The 17,607-nt window shown below is 42.1% G+C and overlaps 1 protein-coding gene across 3 annotated transcripts in view; it reads left to right on the top strand.

Moving 5' to 3' along the window:
* KaiR1D (Kainate-type ionotropic glutamate receptor subunit 1D) overlaps positions 1 to 17,607 on the top strand; it is a 415,379-nt gene that overhangs the window by 347,251 nt on the left and 50,521 nt on the right. Inside the window, exon 10 of one of the 3 annotated variants that reach the window (XM_065236419.1) lies at positions 13,614 to 13,751. The exons of the other annotated variants lie outside the window; for them this stretch is intronic. Within the exon in view, the coding sequence (XP_065092491.1) occupies positions 13,614 to 13,751 (138 nt within the window). The remainder of the gene's footprint in view (positions 1 to 13,613; positions 13,752 to 17,607) is intronic. 3 annotated transcript variants of the gene reach the window in all.

Below are 17,607 nucleotides of genomic sequence, written 5' to 3'. Positions count from 1 at the left end.
GCGATGGCCATTCTGGAGCAGGTTCTGAGATGCCCGTAGGAAGTGTGGCCACTTAGGACATGACCGGAACTATCTCAACATTGGGTGTCAAACTTCAAGATTTTGCAAACCAATGCCAATGGTAGCTTTTTCAGATCCACAACTTGCACCGGTTTCCTTGGAGCAGGTGCTGGAAATTCCCCCGGGGTACGCAGAAACTGCTCCAGAGTAATTGGAGAAAGCTGTGGACATATGGGTCCGGATCATTTTGCCTATCTGGATTCCTATAATCCGGTCAACCATATGGAATTTGAGCTAATTGAGACCAAACACTGATTGTACAGCAATTTGAAGAGATAATTTCCTGATGTCTTTGGCAAAGTTGACCACCTTTTAGTAAGAGCCAGTTTCAGATCAGGTTCATGAAACTGATCCTAGAGCTCCGTGTTTTTTTTTTCGAAACCACTCATAGACATCTTATCAGAAAGAATTCGGAGTTTTGACCAGAAAATTGACGCTTGTGACCACGGAATGGTCCACCGGCAGTTCCGGAACATCCTTAAAAGTGGTCAATTAAAGAAACTGATTCAATTAAAGAAACTCATAGACGTCTTATCAGAACATGAACTAATATCCTATGGAAAATAAAGCACTGGACATTGTAGAGATGCATGATGATGCAGATGGTAACTACTTTATTGAGCTGGAATTTCTTGCAAACCACCTTATAAAATACCTGATTCCGGAAGGGAAATATCTCCATGGGCACTTTAATCTTCAGCATATGTATTTCGCTAGAAATTGTCATGAACAACTGCCCTAGTAATCCCAGGAAACGAAATCCCATCAACAATATCCTCGTACAAAACATCAAGGTTTCTGGAGCCGAATATGAAGGAAGAATTTTCTACTATGTATAGCCTTTTCAAGCGGTAGGATTGGTTACGGCGCTTAAACAGTGGCACGAAACACAAATCCAAGCACTCAATTTTTCTGTCTTTGTTGTGATGCAACATGTGGTTCTCACTTTTTAAGAAAGCAATCGCCACTTCAAGCCATCGAAGGAATGGCTTTCTACAAAAGCTGATGGACAGTTACACCAATGAATACTACGGACCACTTCATCGGACTACGGTGTTACGTCTACTCACAATCAATACAGGCATAATTCGACGTATGGTTAGGTTGCCAGTGTACACATAACTGTTTCAGGTTACATGTAAGTCCTATAGAACATGAAACAGCTATACAACCACCGGCAGCATAGCACCAAGAATGAGCTCTATTTAGGCCTTTCGCAATGCTGTTGTATTTTATAAGGACTGTTTCAATTTGAAACTAGAACAGAAACGCTCCTCTCGCAATGCTGAGTTGCAATTTCATTATTCGAGCACTATTTTGCACCAGATTTGCAACTGCTCGACTATTCTGTTTTATTTCTGAGCGAGTTTGAAACACGAATGGAACTCTGTTTCAAATTTCTTTGGATGCATTTAAAGGTGTTTCGAACAGCTTCACAAACCAAAAACGGAGAACTTCATAGAGAACAGTAAAGTTTGTGGAACTTGATGATTACAAACATCTTTTAGAACTGTGCGTTGCGCTGATCGTGTTTCAGTTTTATTTTTGACAGTTTCAAATTATAGAATTGATGAGTAGTTTAAAACAATTTTGAAACTCAGCATTGCGAACGGCCTAAGGTACGTTTGGACCTGAGTACTGTGGACTCACTCAAGGTGCTTGTCACTTGGGAGCCAGTGTGAACTGTCAAGCGGGAGCCAAACATTCAGACGCAGCAAATGCAGTTACTGTTCTTATCTACCGTCAAGCATTTTAATCTCATAAAAATGATCTATACTTTTTCATAACACATTCTTAATGTTAAGCTCAAAGATAGAAACCAACAGGCTCAGTGATGAAAGTATAAAAACCAGCATAGTTTTTATGAGGCAGCTGAGTTTTCAATTACAGTCAAACATACTTTGGCGAAACATGTATGTAAACAAACTTTGTTAGAGTCATGGGGGCTCGAGCATTCCTGGCTCAGAGCTTTTGGCGGCAATCGACTCAGAAAAGGCAAACCAGTTTTTAACTTCAGAAAATTTTCAAGCATTTTTCCATTGGCTTGCAAAATAAAATTGCTCGACTCTGCAGTACCCAGGTTTGGACTATCTGATTGGTTGGTCTGATTCGAGCGGACTGCTCGATAATTTTGTCGGATGCAATGTTCGGATGCGTTCACACTTTTTCGGCAGGATGACATTTGACGTTTGATTTGTCGAACGAAATCGGTTTGCGTTTAAGTTTCATTCGACTCACCTAGCAAAATAGCCGCAAGTTAGGTGAAAATATTGATTTTTTTTCTAAAATTTCACGGATTTGAACCGCTAAAGAACGCTTGATTTGTGTTTTGAGGGCATCCAGCAACCCTAATAAAAAATGTATGGTTATTTTGCTTAACGACGTGATCAGGGTATCATCCAAACCATTTGTATTATAGTTCAATCATATGGGTTATCGTTCGGGTATGGTATTTTGTATTAGGGAAGGCAAACCGATTTCACTATTCAATAATGTCCTGTGTATGGTTTGACTGATTTTTATTTTACAGTGTGATTAGCCGAAAGATGCCGTAATGACTTTGATTATGGCATTGTCAACAAAACAGTGTTTATATAATACGAAGCATGTTTTGTATAAGAATGAGCATGCCAGACAGCAGGTCTGAGAGCCTACTAAGATGTTTTTTTTTTTTGTGTAGACTACATATTTTGAACGCTTATAACTTTGTCATTTATAGATGAAATTAAAATCCAAATACACCAATCGATAGGAAATAACTTTCGTAAGCTGTTACAATAAACGCTTTTTCAATTTTTAATAAAATAAAACTGTTTTAAAAATGTACAAATAAAAAGTGGTAATTTTTTCACTGATTTCATGAAATAAACGGTCTCCCCAAATCCAGTCGTGCTAATCGTGTACCATTTGGTTGCACATCGTGCTGCTTGAATCTGAAAAGTTATAAAACAGCGCTGCTAATGTGCCTCAACTCATTTTTGTTTCGGACGGCGGGTAAGCAGGTAGCAGCAGCAGCAGCAGTAGCAGTAGGAAGGCGGTTCCTGTCAAGCGCGCAGCGTTCGAGTTTTGCACCTCGAACTTTGCGCGTCGTTCCCGTCGAGATTACTGGCTGCACTGCATTTCGATTGCATAATTCTTCAAGTAGGAGGGACTTGCAATGCTTATCTCTTAGCATAAATAGAGGTACCGTCGAGTTTTTTCAGTGCTTTTGAAATTCGAAAGTCCTACTTGTAATGTTCGATTCTCTTCATCGATTTTCTGTTTACATTGCTACAGCTAAGCAAAACAATTCAATCTGAACATTGCATTAGGTCCTAAGTAACACTGACAATATTCTCTTCGTCTACTTTCTCCTTGAATCCACTCGGCCCAGGTTTTTTCAGCACACATATCGATAAAAGAAGTTTTTATCTCGCATCTAATACAACAAACACAACAAGAAACGATTCTGTGCTCAGGGCTGTATTAAGGCTGTGTTCCATTTGGTGAATGTTTACTTAAATTTGACAAATATAAAATTTTCAAATAAACCTGCTTATCCAGCAGTCTTATTTCTGACAGACAAGAAATCAATTTTGACAGACGCTTTTTCGAAAATCGGCCGATCAACAACAGGGATTTTCGAACATCTTAATTTATTTTCGAAGTGTCAAATCTAAGTGAAAATTTGCCAAATGGAACACAGCCTTAGTATTTTTTTTATTTGTTCAATCGGTAGATAAAAGATGTACCGAGAACTTATTGGAGGGATTCATGGCTAATTGATATCCCGATCAACTATGAAATGTTGCATAACATTGGTGCAAAATTGTGCACTCCGTTTAGCGTTTTGAAGTTGAATCGCTGAGGTAACCTTATTTCTGATCAATCTCATTACCACATAGAAATTTCAAGAGTACGGATATCAGCTCTCACAAAACTTATAACAAAGAAACTGGAACTTTACGTTTGTTGCAGTCCAGTACACAAGGATTTTCAATTTCATGAGTTATGTCACAACCGTCCAAGATTTGTGTCCTAGAAATCTTGAAGTGATATATGGAATATCAGCCATCATGACGGTCATTATTGGACGCTTCAATGAATCACCTGAAGAAAGCCTTCCTCGTCACTGATTGTTATATAGGAACCAAATTTAATAGAATATGTATTCGCATTTTTATGAGGTCCTGAATTTAACCAAGTTTTACTAAGTAGGAAATCCAAAATATGTACATAGGACCGAAATCATAGGTTACTTATACTGTATTTTAAGTCAATATCTAGAAAAACGCACGAGAATTTCACTACACAGCTTAACGTAGTCTACGTCAACCATGCGGTCGTGTCTTGTACACAACTCCACCAATTTGTTTGACCCTTTTAGCCTTACTGCTTGTGCCGTGTTTACGAGATGCCTGACGAAAAACGGATCAAGATGAAGGAGGCTAGAAGGAGGAATGCCATCGTGGGGATCAATCGATTGGCTCAGTTTCTCACCGACTACGTTCCCGAGCAGCATCAACATGAAGTTTCCCATCGATTGGATCGTCTGCCAGAGTTCGATGGCGATTTCAACAACTGGCTGCCATTTCACGATACGTTCCTGTCGATGATTCATTCGTCCACGGAGAAATCGCAGGTGCAGAAGTTCCATTACCTCCGGGCAGACCTGAAGGGAGAGGCAGCAAACTTGATCCAGTCGATAACGATAACGGCGAATAATTACGCTGTCGCGTGGGAGACGTTACTCAATCGTTACTCGAATAAGGCCATTCTCCGGAGAAAAAAAAACACATCCGAGCCCTGCTCAAGTACCCGAAGATCCAGAGCAACACCGCGGAAGCGCTTCATGTGCCACACCAAAGTTCAGGAACAACCGTGTGAGCCAGTCGAGCAGTTCAGTTCAATCCTCATCGAGCTGCTCGAGGACAAGTTAGACGACGCTTCGCTTACCGCATGGGAAGAATCGATCGCAACGGAGGAACACTCTACGTACTCTAAAATGGCCGAGTTTCTGCAGAAGTGAGCGCGCGTACTTGAGACAATTTTTTATCATGTTAATCCCAAGTCCGTAAATCATCCTTCAGCTCCGAAGAAATCAAACCAGCCCCGATTCAGCGCAAATGCAGCAACTGAAATTGCAGCAAAATCGTTCCCGATGAGCCCTGCTTGTGAGAGGCAGAAACATTCCATTTTCGATTGCTCCGTGCAGCAACTGCTTCCGTAGTGACTGTCGTTCGAAGTATTTTTGCTAGCATTGCTCGAAGCGACATCATTCGATGATCCATCCAGGGCCATACGAGCTCAACTTCCAACCATCGATGAGAATGCAGTATCTGGACCTGCCAATGCAGGTTCTTTCACTGGCTTTTCCCGTCAACGAACCCCCGTGTTCGATGGCAGTGGCTCAATCAACCAGTGTTCTCCTGACCACCGTAGTCTTGCTGGTAGTAGATGCGTACGGTCAAGAGCACATCTCCCGTGTCTTGTTGGATACTGGATCCCAACCGAATGCGATTAGCGAGCGTCTTAATCAGCAACTTCACCTAAACCGTTGATCTGTTAACGTACCGATCGCTGGCGTAGATGGGCCCGTCACGAACGCTAAGCATGAAGTATCTGCCGAAGTTCGATCATCTGTGTCCGACTTCGGTGAGGTGATTGATTTCCTGGTATTGCGAAAAGTGACCAGCGACACTCCATCCGTACCGTTCAACGCATCTGAACTGAAGCTTCCCGACGATCTTCCACTGGCGGATCCCGACTTTGGCACACCTCGTAGGGTGGACATGATCATTGGAGCTGCTCACTTCTTTTCATTTTTGCTGAATGGACGGTTCCGCCTCCCAAGTCTCCTATTCGTCGAAACCGTGTTTGATTGGATTGCCTCTGGAAAGATCGATGAATCCAGCGGTCATTCCCAGTTCAGTTGTACCGGTTGATGAACTGCTGCAGCGATTTCGGTAGGTCGAGGAAGTAAGCGGCTCAAATTACTCCGTAGACGAGCAGAATTGCGAGGATTTATATCAGCAGACTGTTTCCCGAGATCCTACCGGACGATATATACTTCGGTTGCCCAAACATTCCCAATGTGACCAGATGACCGAGGAATCAAGAGCCATGGCAACGCGACGTCTACAGTGGTTGGACAAGAGGCTGGAAAAAGATGATGAAATGAAGGCTCAGTATCATGCGTTCATGGAAGAATATATCAGTCTCGGCCATATGGTTCTCGCTTCCGATGACGATAACAATGGATCAACCAATTGCTACCTACAGCACCATCCCGTGGTTAAACAATCGAGCACGACGACCAAGGTTCGAGTTGTAGAGCTGCACTGCTTCGCAGATGTTTCAAAAGCAGCATACGGGACTTGCATCTACGTCCGTACCGAATCATCAGATGGCAGTGTGAAGATAAGCTTGTTAGCATCCAAGTCCAAGGTCGCACCACTGAAACCGCTGGAGCTGTGTGCGGCACTCATCGCTTCCCGACTCTATGACAGAATTTCGAAGGCGTTGGATATAAACTTTTCAGCTGAAGAATTGGTCGCAAACAACTTGTGGAAGTATGGTCCAAACTGGCTGCTAGGATATATATCACGGTGCCCGGTTCAACATACGCAGGAAGACCAGTTACCCTCCGATGAGATGGAAGCAACTCCTAACGTGATCCTTACAACTCAAACGCTCAAGCCAATTTCATTGTTCGAGAGATTTTCATCGTACCCGCTTCTGCTTTGTGCAGTTGCATACTGTTTTCGGTTCTACAACAATACTCGCCGTAATAAGGAGCAACGGAAGTCCAGTAGCGTCCTGTCCGTCGCCGAATTACAGCACTCCAAATTAGCTCTCGTGAAGCTAGTTCAAGCTGAAACGTTCCCCGAAGATTTGAAGCAGCTGAAGAAGGGGCAAATGGTATCAGGAAAGTCGTCTCGGCGCCCGTGGTATAGTGGTAAGCGTGATTGCCTCTCACCCCAGCATGCCTGGGTTCAATCCCAGTCGGCGCCGCCGGGATGTTCTGAGGCATAACATCTCTGATCACGCCTTCCTTCGGAAGGGAAGTAAAGCCGTTGGTCCCCGGTTCATGAGTTGATGATGGGACGATAGGTAGGGTCCAGGTGTGGGAGCTGCCTCCCTGGCGTCGGTAGCATTGGTGCTCAGCATGTAAAACAAGATGGAGGGAAAACAAACCAAAGGGAAAGAAGGAAAGTCGTCTCTTCGTCTGCTGAACCCCTTCTTCGATTCCGACGGTTTGATCCGCGTTGATGGCCGGTTGCGCTTATCCGATGCACCATATGACGTGAAACATCAGATCGTTATTCCCGGATTTCATCCCTTTTCGCAACTTCTTCTGAAGCACCAGCATCGTAAACTCGTGCACGGCGGAATAATCTCGCTGTCGTCCGTGACGAGTTCTGGCCACTGAACGGCCGAAAATCAGTACGTAGTGCCATTCTGAAATGCTACGAGTGCAGCAGATCGAACCCGCAACCCATCCAGCAACCGTTTGGCCAGTTGTCCGTTGCAAGAGTGACCGCCAAAGATGCTTTCGTTTGCACAGGCGTTGATTATTGTGGTTCCATCTTCCTCAAGCCGATCCACCGTAGAGCCGCCTCCCGCAAATCCTACATCTGTGTCTTCGTGTGCTTGAGCACGAAAGCGGTTCACCTGGAACTGGTGAGCGACCTCAGCACGGCCGCTGTCCTGATGGCCTTAGATCGTTTCGTGTGGAGAAGAAATAAGCCACAGCATATGTACTCCGACAACGGCACGAACTTCATCGGTGCGGAGAAACGTTTTTACGAACTCTACACCATGCTTCAACCCGGACCAGTCAACGACAAGATCTCCAAGCACCTCGGCGAAGACAGCATCCAATGGCATCTGATCTCTCCTCGAGCTTCCAACCAGGTAGCCAAGACCCACCTGGTGCGTTAACTCGGTTCTTCACTACTTTCTGTCGGAAAGTTCTCCACGGAAGGGTGCATGAATTCCCGTCCCCTGCTGCCACTTTCGAGCGATCCAAACGATTTTTCTGCGCTCACCCCGGCGTACTTCCTAGTGAAGAACATGATCCGTCCCCTTCCCGAAGCCGACGTCCGTGATGTACTGTTCAACCGTCTCAGTCAGTACCAAAAGCTCCAGAAGTGCGCTCAAACTTTCTGGCTTCGCTGGAGCAATGAGTACCTAAAAGAGCTGAACTTGCAGTACAATTAATTTTGCAATAATGTGTCGCTAGGGAAGAAATGAGTTAAAGTGAATTCAATTACTTAGAATTTTGAAATAAGTTTTCAAAAGGTGGCCGGTTATGATTGGTTTAAAATGCAGATATCACTGTACCCATGAAATATTATATTATTCCGTTATCTACTGGTTCCCTCGCTGGTTGAACCCAGCAATCTAATTGGATTTTGTGTTGTTTGCCTTTTTGCCTTTGTTCTGCATCAATCATCCCCCCCATCTATAGAGCTTTTTGACGTTTAATCGACGCACACTACTGCACCATTTAAATCGAACGAGTGCGAGCAAGAGGAAAACAGATTAGTGGGAAAACAAACCATGCATTCATCCAAGTGTGCTAGAAAGAGAAAGATGATTAAACGTCAAAAAGCACAACGTAGGAATGACAACGAAGATTAACAACGGACCGTATAGACAGCTTCGAGTAGACCCCTTACATAACATAGTGAAACGCGTGGAGAAAGCACTGAAGGAGTGCAAATCGATATTAGAAGATGGAGCAGGTCGTTTACGGGAACCCAATCCCATTCTACCCAGGATCAAAGGTCTTCCCAAAGTCCACAAACCAGGAAATGAAATGCGAGAGATCGTGTCTGCAGTTGGTTCCCCCACCCACAAACTATCGAAGTGGCTAGTCAAAGAGTTCCAGAGTATGCCGAATCAGTTCCAGAGTAAAGCAGTTAGTAACACCCAGGAGTTCGCCCAGCAACTACAATCTTCAAGAGACATCAACGAGGACGAAATTATGGTATCTTTCGACATCACAGCTCTTTTTCCCAGCGTACCGGTCAAGGAAGCGATCAACCATTTGGAAGACTGGCTATCAACACAACGAGAGGATGTAGCATGGAGAAACAAGGTTCGGACGTACCTTAAGCTGACCCCCTTCTTGTGTGAACTTTACATGGCCAACTTGGAGACAATCCTGAAGGAGAAAGGACTATTACCAAACCGTTGGTGGAGGTTTGGTGACGATATCTTCAGCGTAGTTAAACGGGAAGCCCTTCCACAAATTTTAGATGAGATCAACAGAATTCACAAGGATATCAAATTCACTCACGAGGTAGAAAAAGACGGGAAACTCGCATTTCTCGATCTTCTCGTCATCAGGGAATCGTCATCATCTTCCTCGCTTGAATACGAAATTTACAGGAAACCAACAAGCACCAAAAGAGTTATCCCCTATACTTCCAACCATTAGTTCCCGCAGAAAATGGCCGCCTTTCACCACATGATTCACCGAATGCAGACTCTTCCACTCAGCGATACAGGAAAGGTTAAGGAATTACAGTACATCTTCGAAACAGCAAGACTCAACGGATACAAGGAGACCACAATCCAGGCAATCACCGATAAAAAAAGCGAGAATTCTACAAAGGAGATTATTTACAACCCTCACCGCAGCACCTGAACCATTGAAACCAGTGTCCGTTCCATTTGATCAAGATATTACTTGTAAGCTAAGACCACAGTTAAAACAATTCGGATTAGATTTAGTTTTCACCAGTAGACATAACCAGTTGATAATAAAATAAGCTTTAATCATTGTAACAAAGTATATGTAGGACAAACCAAGAGAACTTTAGCAACTAGATTTAAAGAACATATAGCGGAGGTTAATAAGGCCAAAAGCAAGAGGAAAAAGGCCTAACATATGATTTCAAATCAAAGGTTGCAGAACACATCTTCACAGAGGACCACCAACTATCGACGGAGGACATCACGATTTTACGAACCGTATCTACACCATGGAAATTGGATGTTGCAGAAAGCCTCGAGATCAACAAACAACGTAATTCAACTTTACTCAACAGGGATCAAGGAAACGGACACACATGGCTTTTCAAGTTACTACTTAGGACACATCAACAGCAGCGGAGTACCTGTTCCTATAGAAAATTAAATTTAAGTTTACCTAGTTTCTAAGTGAAAATGTACCTGTGTTTATATATATTCGGTAAATGCGATGTTTTTCTTCAGTCGAGTATTAGTACAAGACACTGAAGAAGTCTGCACATTGTAGCCGAAATACGCGTATCTGTCAAGGATAAGCAAATAAAGTAGTGAAATTAAATGGAAAATACTAATCCTTCTCTCTCTCATTATAATATATCTGTTATTCAAACTGTTGGAAATGTCACTATAAGTTTACCATCCAAATCATAATCTTTCTAGTTTTTGAGAAAACACTGGCGGATCAAGTGACCCCAGGGATCAAATTTGTTCAGTTAAAATAATATATGCCTTCTGTCTGATTATATAAAACCTTTTAAAGGCACAAGAAATTCGTCTTTAGCACTCGTATACATTTTTATTTTGTGATGAATCCTCGTAGTCCTAAGTAAAATTTCCAATGGTATTTTCTTAATTCTATGTGCTGAAAAATATTGACCATTTATGCATCCCAAAAAATCAGAAATACGTTTGAGTATACATAAGCATGAGCATTGACAATCATACATTTCGTAGTTGCTACTCTTGCGGTGCCGACCACGTTTTTACGGTCATCGAGGAGAAAAAGGATTGGTATTTAATATTATCTGTATCCTTACGGAAAAGATTAACGGAATCCTTCCATTTTTCGTTTTCCGTACAGCTCCGGTCGATGAATTCGTTTGCTTCGCACAAGCAAGCATTCAAACAGATCGCTAAATCTGAATCAGATGGCGTGTTTGAAATCTGTACATGTTTTAACCAGGTTCGATAGATGATATACAATGAGACGTTTGTCAAAATGGACTTCAGTCAGCTCACACCAACGCACCCAATTGTCCTGAGATCGATTCAATCACAAAATTTAGGGCTATCTTCAAGCGGAAACTGTGTTATGGAAGTTACCATACTTTAATCCATCGTTAATGCCACGACAACATGATTCTTATACCACGAAATGTTAAAATCCACATTCCGTTGACTCTTATTAATCGTAATTAATCAATGAACTCGTTAAAAACTCCGTTCGGTTGGACTGCGCGCGCTTGCACATTAGTATTATTTCTGATAAAACTATCATTGGAACATCTTTCCCACTTTCTGTCAAACACTGAAAACAATTTAGCACAGCAAAGCTTGGCGAAACGATTTATTGACTCCTTGATAGGCACACTTTGATTGAAACTTTGATACACTGTACCAAAACATCATCCTCTGTTCGAATGAATCCTCATACGAGAATGATTGTCATCCCAAATTGAAATGCATATAGTATTGGTAAACACCGGTACCGTCGAGTTGGTCACCCTATCCCAACCGGTTCCACCGCTTGACTGATACGAATATTGGTAAAGCATGGAATCTAATTGTCTGTTTCCTCTTCCAACAAACGAATTCTGTATCCATTTAAAGCGTTTGAAAGTCATCCTATAGTACGTTCAGACTACAGAGTTATAACATGTTATAGCGCTATCTTGATGGTGGTTTCTGTGTTGCAATTATTTGACAACCGTTATAACATGTTATAACTCTCCAGTCTGGACAGCGTTCTAGTCTAAAATTGTTATCCTCTGAGCGCTGTATGTTTTACAGTCAATTTTCAAATAAATTTCATCCTTTATTTGGATGACAGTCATGTGGATGCTCATCAGCTGATGACGAATTCAACCATAATGCAATCATCCGAAATTCGAAAGCATATTGTTAAAGGGCTCGAGCAATGCAACAATCATTCGAAGTATTGCGGATGTTTTCGTTCAGTGTAGGCACGTTCGGCACAGCACTTGGCTCAGCTTTCGGCACAGCTCAATCACTCGGCAGAGTCGAATAACCCTTGCACCAACCTCAATGTCATCAATGCTCCATTATCGTCAAGCAGGTTTGACCGACATGACATATTTTTACATGGAGGGTAAAAATCTGCTCTCTAACCAAGGTGAAAAATTCCCAACACAAAACATCTCTGCTTTGAAAGGTTCTAGGAAAAATCAACGGAAGGAAATGTCATTAGACGAGCGAGCACTGAGTACAGAACCTGACTCTGTCACGCAAGGTCTGATGAGAAAGAAAAAAAAAATCTCGGTAAATTCGGTCGAGTTCGATGAACATGTGCGTGTGTGTTGGATCTATTGTGACGGCAGCCGGTGGATTATATTTATTTGCGACAGAAAATTCAATATCACAGATGGTTGCTCGCATGGAAATTGTTGCCTAAGATATTCCACCCCCAGGTGGAGATGGAATTGCCAAACGAAAAACGACTTGGGGGATAATCTAGTCTAGCGAAGACGTGTGCTGGGTGGATGGATAGCAATTTCGAACTGATTTTGATTTTGAACTGCCATTGCCGGTGCCGGCATCTCGAAGCGATGAAAGCGCTTTAATGATGCATGGGATTCGAATCAACGCAATCCGTGAGATAGACATGTACATACACAAGACTGGAAGTCAAATGGAATCACAGTGAGTGGTAGGACTTGTGAACTTAGAACTAAGTTTCCACACTGTAGTTGGTCTCTTGATTTCGTGAACTTCTCCCACTGTTTTCTCCGGGATCGTAAAACACGGAAGTTGCAACCACATCTCGTAAGAGCAACTGTATACATGTAGCATCGCTATGATAGTGGCACCCGGTGATACTTGCATGAATAAGTAAGTGCCGGTTCCTTACTTATTCATCGGCCAATTCATTGAGCAGATTTCCCTCGGTCTCTTTCCCTAATCATAGAATTTTGATTTGAGCAGTTTGCAGGTGAAGCTCGTTTAAGCAGTGCGATTGGGGATTTTTTTTTCTTAGCTCTATCCATTGTTACTTGAACAAAAATTTCTCCAGCTTCCCGGGGTATGATGTAGAGCACATCTGGGAATCAGTCGAACAAGATTGCTTCCCTTACTTTCCTCTTATTAATATTGGATTGATTAGGTTTCGCCTTTTCGCTGCTTTCCCCTTTGAAAAACGTGTTCCTTTCTAGCTACCAACCTATTTCTACGAAAAACCATCGACCCGAAAAGAAAGTCGGTACCAAAACCCGTCACCGATAATAGGTTCAACTAACGAACCAGAAAAGGAGCCCTCCAGGCAGCATCAGGAAACGCGCACTCGACATATGCTCCGCACTTTTCCTTTTGAAGAGAAGAAAAGCCCACCCGGGAAAAAAGGGGCAATCGATCTTACGGCAGCAGCAAGAGAACATCGAACATGACTTTATTAAATTCACCTGGTGCGTGCGTGCGTGCGTGCGTTCCGGCATGCTCCACCGACCACCCCCATCGGTCCTAGTTTGGTCCGGCGAGAGTTTGATTTCATTTTTCCTTTTGCTATTTTCTTTCTCCCTCTTGCGCGCACACACAAACCCCATCTTGCCCTCGCACCCGACCCTGGACCTGGACTTCAGCTTCACCCCGTACGAGTGGGAAAATCCTCACCCCTGCAATTCGGATCCGCACTTTCTGGAGAACAGCTTCACGCTGCTCAACTCGCTCTGGTTCACGATCGGCTCGTTGATGCAGCAGGGCTGTGACATTGCTCCCAAGTAAGTGGCCCTCCTTTTGGCTTTTGATTGTGACTTTGATAATTAATGCCCCTTCCCCCGTTGCTGTGACCCTCTTGTGAACATACCGGCCGGTTGGGGGAGGGGAGAGGTTTTTTTTTAAGTGTGTTGTTTAAGTTTCTTTAACTCTTGCAATTTTGATCCGAATGTGAATGTTTAGCTCTTTAGTGCAATTTTTATAACTAGATTAGAACTTTCCTTAACCCTTCGTCTGTGACAAAACAAAAACTTACGGTGTCTGTACCTTGGGGTTAATTTGACCCCAAATTCATATTGTCATATCTCAGCGAAAGTTCAACGGATTTTTGAAATTTCTAATGTTATTTAAAGTAAATTTAATGTGCTTTCAGTTCAAATTATCAAAGTTTATTTGAAGGGAGAACGGGGGAGTCTTTGTAAAAATATACCCATGAGGTGATATATGTTGTTGTTAGAGATGTTTATATCACAACCATATAGGATGTTGCTTCGTTCCGCAAAGTTCAGAAATACAAGATTTTTAAAACTATGGATAGTTTATGACAACATTTATTCACTAGATGGCGCTAAAACGAAAATGACCAAATTGTTCCCTCTAAATACACAACACTAATACACAACGCTATCTACAGATCCTGCTCATATGGATGGTTCTAGCTTTGAGAAAAGTTGTCCAAATGGACAAGACCTGTCCTGAGGTAAAGAGTTTAGTTCAGAACTGACTCACCAGGCGGCGCTAGTGTGACATTCATTTTAAATTGTTTGCTGTAAATTAACATATGGACTATATAGTGTAGCAGCTCCAAATAATACAACATGTTCAGTTGAGTAGTTGAATATGAATGTTAATATATTTGCAGTATCCTAGCCTGGCCTTCTATTATAATTTGTATCAATCTATACCTACTACAGATAGAAGCTTTCCATATTGGGTAATGTTGTTGAGATAGACAAAACCTATCCAAAGGTAGAGAAATAAGTTGATAATTCACTCACAAGGCGGTGATAGTGAGACATTAATTTTGGTTTGTATGGTAGCGACTTCAGGGGTGGCATTGCGCATCTCGATTCGAGTATTTGTTTTTCGTTTCGACCACATTTGACATTACCGATTTCGAATCGAGCTAGAAACGAGTGAAACGGACAAGGTAGTACTAGATCTTCGAGCATAATTTGGCATTGCGTAACATTATGTTAGAGCAATTTTGAGCGCGAATCGAAAACAAATATCTTCACAAGTTGGAGTTGTTCGCCGCGAGTGCGAGAAAAACGTGAAATACGTAAAACAAATTTAATTGCTTTTACAGTCGTACCTCGATATAAAGCAACGTTACGTTATATCGAGTTACGTTATATCGAAGCAAAAAAAAATATTGTTTTTATATCGAAAATTATAGTTGAAGATGCTAATTTCAAATAACAGACTGTAGTGGTAATTTTTATACGATAGATGGAGTAGATGAAAGCATAGAGTTGATAGTTCCGTTAGAGTACGGCAGTGTGAAGATTGTATATAGATATTAGAATAGCGAACTAGGACAACTTTTTAAGAAGGTACAAATCGGTTTTTTCATCTCTCTTTACCAAACTCCCCCTTTGGAGAGGGATGGTGAGGGGTGTCCCCCCCCCCCCGCCACCACTGGCCAGTTGTCCTAGTTCGCTATTCTAATATCTATATACAATCTTCACACTGCCGTACTCTAACGGAACTATCAACTCTATGCTTTCATCTACTCCATCTATCGTATAAAAATTACCACTACAGTCTGTTATTTGAAATTAGCATCTTCAACTATGTAAATCGTTGACTTCACGTAGAAGTAATACTAAAAACATATAGTCAAAGTATCGAAAATTGTTTATCGTAGCCCAAAGATGACCAATGGTGACGTAGGATTTCGTGGTCTTATATGAAAAATGTTATTTGTTAACTGCAGAAGGAGCTTTTTAACAAATTTATGGTGGTCCAGAAAAGGACTGTTTTGTCGTGATGATTGAGTAATGCTGAGCTACTATTAGGGTGTTCAACACTGATGAAGCTGACGAGCTGTATGTTGTTTGGAACGAGGTTGACGCACTTGGCATAGATGGCCCACAGCGGCTCACGACGCGCAACTGAATCCGATCAGTAGCGGTGCGGCTTCTACCTCTTTCTTCGGTGAATCCAGGGCTCTTGTGGGCAGCCTTGATAGCTAGCTGCTTGCGGACAGCCTTTCATTATGTACTGGAAAACGCCACGCGCCGAAAGCACTGCTGCTGCTGATGACGATCGAACACCACCATTCACCACGCTCGGTGATTGAGTGAACACCGTTCGGCGAGACAGAAGGGAATTCGATTTTTAAATCTGTGTTAAGGAAAACGCTTTTCGCAGGCAATCGGTGATAATTTTGATCGCCATCGCAACAGTTGCACATTCGTGCAATTTTCAATACTGACCTTTTGTAAATTGATAGTCTTATTCTCATTTGTAAAAAAAATTCCAATCGATTGGCGTTTATGAATTAAAATCCATCATCTCTGGATCAAAATCAAACCACTTTCATGCCGCAACCAACTTTGGGTTTTGTAATTGGACCCCCAATGTTGTCTTAAAAATACATGGTATGTTAGATTGAAACTTATGGGAACTATGACCTTGAGAAATGTCCAGAAAATACTCTTTAACAAATTTATGGTGATCCTGAAAACAAAACTTTTTGTCGTAAATGCTGAGCTACTATTAGGGTGTTCAATTCAGTTAAAGCTGGTGAGCTGTATGTTGTTTGGAACGAGGGCGATGCACTTGGCATAGATGGCCTACTGTGGCGCACGACGCGCAACTGAATCCGATGAGTAGTGGTGTGGCTTCGTCCTCTTTCTTCGTAAAATCGAGGGCTGAATCGAGACCATGCAGCTAGCTGCATACGGGCAGGCTTTAATTATGTTCTGGAGAACGCCAAGCGCCGAAAGCACTGCTGCTGCTGCTGATGACGACCGAACACCACCACACACCACACGCTGTGATTGAATAAACACCGTTTGGCAAGACCAGAGTGAAATCAATTTTTAAATCTGTGCTAGGGAAAGCGTTTTTCGCAGGCAATCGGTGATATGATAGCAACGATTGCACATTCGTGCAATTTTCAATAGTGACCTATTAACAATTGATAAAGTGTTCATTTAAACAGATTTGTAGATTACTTTCCGATCGATTGGCTTGTTTAGAATTAAAATCCATCCGATATGGACAGAGTTATAACTGTTCAAAATCTTTCATAATTTTGTTACATGTTGCATTTTGGGTTTTCACAAAGTGTACCCCCATATAGAACTCACAGACGCGACGTAATCCTAGGTCAAAATTGCTGGATGTTTTCTCCGCCGAATGAAATATTTTCCAGTATTGGTTTATTTCTCCATTTATAAACGTTTCGTTACATGCCTCCCATTTGCCCATTTCCTATTTCGTAATGTGATCCCCAATATAGTAAAGAAAGACAGCAATACGTCAAAAGCATAGCCAATGGAAATAAACGTAATGTTACCATAGAGGTAACTCTAAGACTAGAAGGTCCCGAAATAACGTGCTCAACTTTTTGGCTCAGCTCTGGATCTGGTCATCTCTTCGGTCCCAAGCTAATCGATTCACCCCTCGAAACATAGGAAAATCCACTAACCCCTCATTTTATCAGTCAAATTTTCATAGCAAATCAAAACAAACATAGTGTAGTACTAGACAAAAAGAAGACAAAGAAAACAAAGCATCCGTCATTGAGCTGGCTGCTCTCTCTCGCATAAAAATGATGTTTATTCAACCCAGCATTATATGAAAAATTTAATTATATTATGTATAAAATAATTTCAAATGGATTTGTAA

This window comes from Ochlerotatus camptorhynchus, unplaced genomic scaffold (genome assembly GCF_037179485.1).
Source record: "Ochlerotatus camptorhynchus isolate MF236.1 unplaced genomic scaffold, CSIRO-AGI_Acam_v1.1 ptg000550l, whole genome shotgun sequence".
Taxonomy (NCBI): Eukaryota; Metazoa; Arthropoda; class Insecta; order Diptera; family Culicidae; genus Ochlerotatus; species Ochlerotatus camptorhynchus.
This window is presented reverse-complemented; position numbering and strand designations above follow the sequence as displayed.